Source organism: Erinaceus europaeus, chromosome 17 (assembly GCF_950295315.1).
Source record: "Erinaceus europaeus chromosome 17, mEriEur2.1, whole genome shotgun sequence".
Classification (NCBI taxonomy): Eukaryota; Metazoa; Chordata; class Mammalia; order Eulipotyphla; family Erinaceidae; genus Erinaceus; species Erinaceus europaeus.
Genome location: NC_080178.1, coordinates 41,606,993 through 41,615,746, shown reverse-complemented (window position 1 = coordinate 41,615,746; position 8,754 = coordinate 41,606,993). Strand labels below are relative to the sequence as shown.

The following is an 8,754-nucleotide window of genomic DNA, read 5'->3' as shown; positions in this document are numbered from 1 at the left end:
TATACATGCACATTAGTGAAATATCTTGTTGGCTGAGGGAAGAAAACTATGTAAAAAATATGTATCCCCACCCCTAGCAACGGTCCTGATGGAGGGGGCTGGAGTGAGGCAATTTCTAGGGAGAGCCTCTGCTCTGGGAGGTGAAGGACACGAGTGATAAAGTGGCACCAGTGTCAAGAGGGCTCAAGATGCTCTCTGCACCAGTGTTCCCAGTACATTTCCTTGCGGGCCATATGTATGTGAAGTATTCTATTTTACTGGGCCAAGAGCTATGAAAACCTGTGTGTGAGAGCAAAAGAGAGGAGAGAGAGGAAGAGAGGGTGGAGGGAGAGAGGGAGAGAGAGATATGGGGGGAATAGAGAGGGAAGGAAAAAGAGAGATACCTGCAGCACTCCTCTGAGCTAGTCAAGGCTGGGAGCTTGAACTCAGGTCTTTGTGCCCTACCTGGCATGCCACTACCTGGCCTCCATATAGAATTTATTCTTATAACTCTTACAACAAAATCTGTGATGAGAGGTAGCTGTGCAGGTAGAGTATAGGACTTTGCATGTGTGGTGCAATGGTTTTGTGACCTGGCGTCAAGTATGGGAGAGTAATGCTGTTCTTTCTCTCTTTTTAATAAATAAACCAAAAACCCAACACAAGATACCAATGTCCATGTCCAGTGGAGAAGCAATTACAGATGCCAAAACTTCCACTTTCTGTACCCCATAAAGAATTTTGGTCCATACTCCCAGAGGGATAAATGTCAGGGAAAGGTGACTACATGGCTCTGAACTCCAATTTCATCAGGAACCAGAGAGAAAAGGAAAAGAAAGAAAAAGAAGAAGAAAAAAAAGGAGACTCACAAGTAGTAAGTGTGACTTAGAAAGGAAGAGGAAACAATATCATAGGAAAAATGGGGAAATACATATATAGAGAGAGACTGACAGTTATACAAATAATAGTCAGCCTATATTTGTGATCTTGGGAGAACAAATGCAGTTTCCTATGGAGGGCATGGGGACAGAGAACACTGGTACTGGGAAAAGCATGGAATTATACTCCTGTTATCTTACAATTTTGTAAATCAATATTAAATCACTAATAAAAATATTTTTAAGTTAGGCATAGAGCACCTATAACTCTATTCTTGAAAATATATGCAAGAGAAATGACAGCACATGCCCATTTAAAAAAAAACATGTATACAGGGGACAGTGAGATACTTTACCTGGGAGGGTGTCTGCTTTGCCAGGTGCACCACCCAGGTTTGAGCTACTGCTACACCACATGGGGGCACTATCGGGGCACTGAGGAACATTTTGGTGCTGTGGTATCTGTCCCTTTCTCTACAGAAAGGTGAGGCCCCAGAGAGGACAAAACAAAAACAAACAAAAAAATAAACCTTATACATGAATATACATAGCAACATTACTCATAACAGCCAAGGATGCAATCAACCCAAAAGTATGGCTAAAATGCGGTCTATCCATCTAGAGAGACAGCTCATGATCTAGGGGACATGCCTTGTCTAATTGTGTGGGTGGGACTCAAGCACTGGCACCAAGTACAAGGTGACATGGAAACAGGGGCAGCTCTGGAATCGTCTGTCTCTCCCCCTTTCTAGCTGAACGAAAAATCAATCTAAGAACAATGAAATTACATATAAATGAGGCCCCAGGTACATTGGGGAAAATGTGGCATAATCATGAAATGGAAAAAATATTTTTCAGCAGAAAACATGTATTATACATGCTGAAAATGAGTAAATCTGGAAAACATGCTAAATGAAGGAAAGGACTCACAAAAGGCTGTACTGTTCGGTTGCATAAAAAACACTAGAAAGGGAAATTTAGGTTGAGGAGATTGCATAGTGGTTATACAAAAGACTCTTTTTTTGCATTTTTTATATTTATTTATTTATCCCCTTTTGTTGCCCTTGTTGTTTTATTGTTGTAGTTATTATTGATGTTGTTGTTGTTGGATTGGACAGAGAGAAATGGAGAGAGGAGGGGAAGACAGAGAGGGGGAGAGAAAGACAGACACCTGCAGACCTGCTTCACCGCCTGTGAAGCTACTCCCCTGCAGGTGGGGAGCCAGCCAAAGACTCTAACCAGGATCTTCACTGCAAAAGACTCTTATGTCTGAGGCTCTGGGGTCCCAGTGAATCTTTGGCACCACTTTAGACCAGAGCTAAATAAAGCTCTGGTAAAAAAATAAATAAAAATAAAAGGTAACCCAGGAGCTGACACAGTGGCGAAAGTGTTGGACTCAAGCATGAGGTTCCAAGTTTGGTACCTGGTAGTATATGTGCTGGAGTGAGGCTCTGGTTCTCTCTTTTAACAAGTAAAATAAATATAAATTTATACTTTTAAAGAAAGATTTGGAAAAAAAGTACTCTGGGGGGTACTGGGACACCAGTTGCAAATTGTATTATGTTTTCTAGTGTATTGGATCCAGAAAATGGAGACTATTTCTTGCCTTACAGATACTGTTTACTTGTATTCATTCATATCTTGTCTTCTATGACAGCTCATTAAATTTGCCTTTCCCAAATCCAGTCACAATAAAACTGCTAAGATGCCTTTCTGCATGAATTCTTTGGGTTTCCTTCACCTTTTAGAAGAGATAACAGGAGAAATTTAGTTTCTTCAGTATTCTCTAAATCTAAACTGACTAAACGATAGCTGAGCTCTCTATTAATAACTGAACTTAACAGACGATAACTTGGCATATTACCAGAATTAGCTTTCCTGGGTTAACTTATGTATATGTGACATTTACTAATAAAGAAGTGTCAGTGTATCTTTTCCCATTCAACTGCTATTACAAATGACCACAGACTGGGTAGATGGTAACAGAAGATTTCTCACAATTCTGGAAACTGAAAGTCCAAGATCAAGGTGCTAGGTTGGTGTGAGCCCTCCTCTAGGCTGCAGACTGCTCCATGAATTCTGACACACCAAAAGGCACTAGGATGTCAGTATTCACAGGACAAATGCTTCCAGGCATCTCAAATACAAAGGAACTCACACACATAGATATAGGTACTGATTTATGGTACAGATTCCAGATCTAGGAAAGTGTCATTGTTTAAAGTTTCTGTAATTTGTCCTTGGTAAACTACACTGTTGGCTTTCATCTGAGCATTTTGCTACTGGTGATTTTAACTGGCTGATGCAGTCTTCAATGTTGTTGTATAGATAATGTCAAATCAAAGACTTAACAGCGTTCAGTCATTATCAGTATGAAGACCAGAGGCAAATGACCACCCCTGAAGATTTGCTACACAATCACCATTCAGTAAACACCACTACAAAGCTGGCAGATTTCAATTCCAGAAAAATCACAATCTTTCAATTTTGGCTGAAGAATGACCAGAGGAGAATGGAAAATTAAAAGGGGAACTACAATTTGCAAGGTGTACAACTTGAAAAATGTGTAAATCTATCAAACTCTGAGAAGTGCAAGAATTACCTAGGTTCAAACTCTTAACACCAGCTCAAATAAATGTCTGTTTTAAGATAAAGCCACAAACTGACTGATCATAACACAATTCCACATAAGTCAATGCATTGTAAACATACTGACTGTACCAGCAACTCTGTAGCACCAGCAACTCTGTAGCTGGCAAATCCAGTCAGGAGAATCCAAAACTAACTCCAGATTCCAAATTACTATTACATGGAGGCAGCCCTGGAGTAAGTTAAGAAACTTAGCTCTGATTAAATGTGAGATCCTGATGGGTTTTGGACAGTGTATGTCACCAGTTTAAATATGACAAAGGGTTGGTTCCCATTTGGATAAGACATAAAGGCTTTATGTTCAAAGCAAAAAGTAATGAATCCACCATTACATACACAAATGCCAAATAATTTTACTAATGTTAAATAAAACTTCATCAGCATTAATCACAACTTTATTAAATAATGTATGACTTCTCAGATATAAAAACTGACAGCAAATCTGTGTTCACTGAAAAGGTATTTTAATAACTTCCTTATGTGTAAAACATGTATACTTGACATTTTTTCCCTAATAATTCCTCACATTTTGATACCTGATTTTAAGTTAACTACTGTAAGAAAATCAGTGTAGAAATAAGTGCTTGTAAATGCAATGGCACCTAACATGACAGACTATTATTACTGGGAATATGCTTTATTTTCAAATATAAACTGAATCATCAAAAAACAAATTGCCTTGCCTCTTAATAACACTTTAAACCTAAGGGATAAAAAGTCACTAATAAGGACTTATTTTCTTTTTATGATAGAGACAAAGATGAACAGGGCAAGAGAGGGAAAGGGACAGAGAGACCTATAGCCTGCCCCACTGCTCATGAAGCTTCCTTCAAGGTTTCTGGTTTTTGAAGATAAAGATTGTAATTAAACTTCACAGTCACTAAGCAGTTTGTAAAGTGAGGGCTAACGATCCCTTCAATGGTACTTTTGCAACTGTGTCACTTATCTTCAATAGATGACAAACTGCAGAATCCAATACAAATGCTTTTATTGAAATTATGTTTTCCAGAAGAGAGGGTTCTGTGCTAGTCGCCTCTGAAAGCTTTCATACCTACAAAAGAAAAGGTAATTACAAAAAAATTAAAACAGTATCAGAATTTGTCAAAAGACTTGTCAGACATCAAATGAGTTTATCTAAGACAAAGCAATAAAGTCAGCCTGGAAGTTAGATGATTAAGATATCAAATGGTAGCATAAGTATGACTGGCTTAGATCAGAAAGCATGAAATCAGAATGAATCTTGTTGCATACATACCATCTTTCGATGTCACACACACACAATTCAGAGATGAGTATTTTATTCCAGGTCATATCACATTTTGTAACAAATCACAAACACAATAAACCCCAGTGCTATTGTCTGGCTCTTCTCTCACTTAAAATATATATATTCATTTATATAATGGAAAAGAAAAAAATAAAAGGTATCTGAAATTGTGAAGAAAAAAAGTTTTGACTGATATTTGAAGTACTTTTTTCTTTTTTACTTCATTGTCACCAAGGTGTCACTGGTGCTCAGTGCCTGCACAAATCTACCAGAGCATTCTAGACAACCATTTTTCCCACTTTCTTTCTTCCTTTCTCTCTATTTTTATTAGATAGGACAGATAGAAATTGAGAGGGAAGGGGAAGATAGAGAAAGAAAAACACCTGTAGAAGTCATGCGGTAGCATAGTGGGTTAAGCACACATGGCACAAAGCGCAAGGACCAGCGTAAGTATCCAGGTTCGAGCCCCTGCTCCCCACCTGCAGGGGAGTCGCTTTAAAAGCAGTGAAGCGATATAGTTGTTCATAGAAGTCTCGCATGAGGGAGGCGGAGCTACGAGCAGCAGATCGCTTTCTCTCCTTTCCTCTCCTCGCCTCCTCTCCTCTCCCGGATCAACTAGGAATGCCAAAGGAGACCACCCGGACCGAAATAAGACAGGACTAGAATGACCACAGGAACCCAGTAAATCACCCGTGAGTACAAACACGCGTGGCTGGTGACAGAGAGGAGAGAGGGGCCTAAGGAGAGATTAAGTGGCTGCTAACAGTTCAACAGTTTATCAGTGGAGACACCACCTCCAGTCTGCTCCACAACAAGGGGACAGCTGAAGGGAGGAAAGGACTCCCCAGAGACTCACTAAGTGCAACTCTGAGTCTCCATTGCTACCACCCTCAGAATCTGGAGCAGCAACAGGGAGGGACACCAGGGGACAGAGATCTAACTGGGAAACTCAGGAGAAGACCTATACCTCTGTGGCATAGCTGAGGGGCTGTGAAAGTCTCTTTACATAACCACTAGATTATCTCTGCCACACCCTGCTTTATCTCTTGGTCAGGAGTCAGTGATTAAGCTAAGAATCCTATTGACAGTTTAAAAGCCCTCAGGCTCCCATAGCCTACAGGGAAGAAAAAAAAAGAGGCTTTTACACCACTGAGCTCCAACTCAGGGATTGAAAAAACTGTTAACACATATAAAATGGTTAAAACAACAAGAAAAAATATTGGAGACTCGAACCAGGACAAGAGTCCAGCTAAAAGTCCTCCAGAGGGTGAAGCACAAAACAACGAGTTCAACATCCAAACATTAGCTAAGGAAATAATAATAGGAGTGAGTAAAGAATTTGAAAAAATTGTAATCAGAAATGCAGGAACAACAAATGAGAAAATGGAAGAAAATTCTAATTATCTCATGGTTATTAGAGAGCTGAAAGCTGACATCGCTGAGCTAAGAAGGCAACTAGCTGAACAAGCTAAAACAGTATCAGAGCAGGGCAACAAAATAGATGAACTCCAGATAACAGTAGAGGGCAGAGAGAATAGAATCTATGAGGCTGAAAACAGAATTAGCAAGATTGAGGATGAATTAGAGACAACTAAAAAAGAAGTAAGAGATCTCAAAAAGAGATTAAGAGATGCTGAAAACAACAACAGATTCCTATGGGATGACTTCAAAAGAAACAATATACGCATTATTGGCATACCAGAGGAAGAAAGAGAAGGGGAGGAAGAAAGCATTCTCCAGGCGATAATAGCTGAAAATTTCTCTAGTCTAGACAACACCAAAGACATAAAGATTCAAGAAGCCCAGAGGGTCCCAAACAGAATTAACACAGACCTAAAGACACCAAGACATGTCATACTTAGATTGGAAAGGAATAAGGATAAAGAAAGGATCCTGAAGGCTGCAAGAGAAAAACAAAGAGTCACCTACAAAGGAAAACCCATAAGATTAGCAGCAGACTTCTCCATACAAACACTACAGGCCAGAAGAGAATGGCAAGATATCTATCGAGTGCTCAATGAAACAGGCGTTCATCCAAGAATACTATATCCTGCTAGACTGTCATTCAGACTAGATGGAAGCATCAAAACCTTCTTAGACAAGCAACAGTTGAAGGAAGCAACCATCACCAAGCCTGCCCTGAAAGAACTTATGAAAGGTCTCCTATAAACAACCAGACCACCACAAATAGGACATATATCAAAACACTCTAAAACTCTACAAGAATGGTGTTAAAATATCTTCAATCTTTGATATCAATAAATGTCAATGGCCTGAATTCACCTATTAAAAGACACAGAGTAGGAAGATGGATCAGAAAACACAACCCAACAATATGTTGTCTACAGGAAACTCACCTAACGCAACAAGACAAACACAGACTTAAAGTGAAAGGATGGAAAACTATCATACAAGCCAATGGCCCACAAAAGAGGGCAGGAACAGCTATTCTCATATCTGACATGATAGACTTTAAAATAGATAAGATTAAAAAAGATAGGAATGGACACTACTTAATGCTCAGAGGATCAGTCAATCAAGAGGACTTAACAATTATTAATATCTATGCACCCAATGAGAAGCCATCTAAATACATTCAACTTCTACTGAAAGAGCTACAGCAATATATTAACAGTAACACAATCATAGTAGGGGACTTCAACACCCCACTATCTGAACTTGACAGATCATCAAGGAAGAAAATCAGTAAAGACATAAGGGAGCTAAATGAAGAGACAGATAAACTAGAACTATTGGACATTTTCAGAGTCATTCATCCCAAGAAACTGGAATACACATTTTACTCAAATCCACATGGATCATTCTCAAGGATAGACCATATGTTAGGCCACAAAGACAGCATCAGCCAATTCAAGAGCACTGAAATCATCCCAAGCATCTTCTCAGACCACAGTGGAATTAGACTAACACTTAACAATCAACAAAAGATTAGTAACAGTCCCAAAATGTGGAAGCTCAACAGTACACTTCTTAACAACTTCTGGGTCAATGAGGAAATCAAGGAAGAAATCAAAATGTTTCGAGAATTCAATGAAAATGAAGACACAAGCTATCAAAATATTTGGGACACAGCTAAAGCAGTCCTAAGAGGGAAGTTCATAGCTATACAAGCACACATTAGGAAACAAGAAAAGGCACAAATAAACAGCCTGATTGCGCATCTTAAAGACCTAGAAGAAGAACAACAAAGGAATCCTAAAGCAACCAGAAGGACAGAAATCACTAAAGTTAGGGCAGAAATAAATAACATTGAGAATAGGAAAACCATACAAAAGATCAATGAAAGTAAATGTTGGTTCTTCGAAAGAGTAAACAAAATAGACAAACCTTTAGCCAGACTCACAAAACAAAAAAGGGAGAAGACCCAAATAAATCGGATAGTAAATGAAAGAGGAGATATCACAACAGACACTGCAGAAATTCAACATATCATGCGAGGCCTCTATGAACAACTATATGCCACCAAGCTAGAGAACCTGGAAGAAATGAATGATTTCCTAGATACCTACCAACTTCCAAAACTAAGTCAAGAGGAAGTGGATAACATGAACAGGCCCATCACAGCTAATGAAATTGAAACAATTATCAAAAATCTTCCTTAAATAAAAGTCCTGGACCAGATGGTTTTACAAATGAATTCTACAAAACTTTCAAAGAAGAACTAATACCTCTACTTTTAAAAGTCTTCCAGAAGATTGAAGACACTGGAATACTCCCTGCCAGCTTCTATGAAGCCAACATCACCCTGATACCAAAAGCAGACAGGGACACAACCAAAAAAGAAAACTACAGACCAATATCTCTGATGAACATAGATGTGAAAATATTGAACAAAATTCTAGCCAACCGGATACAGCAGTATATCAAAAAGATTGTTCATCATGACCAAGTGGGGTTTATCCCAGGCATGCAAGGTTAGTTTAATATACGTAAATCAATCAATGTGATCCACCACATCAA

General features: G+C 38.9%; 1 protein-coding gene across 1 annotated transcript in view; it reads right to left on the bottom strand.

Annotated features, from left to right (window-relative positions):
* Positions 1-3,949: 3,949 nt before the first annotated feature.
* Positions 3,950-8,754, bottom strand: part of HIKESHI (heat shock protein nuclear import factor hikeshi) — a 35,868-nt gene continuing 31,063 nt past the window's right edge. Inside the window, exon 5 of the mRNA XM_007538450.3 lies at positions 3,950-4,557. Within this exon, the coding sequence (XP_007538512.1) occupies positions 4,503-4,557 (55 nt within the window). The 3' untranslated portion in view covers positions 3,950-4,502. The remainder of the gene's footprint in view (positions 4,558-8,754) is intronic.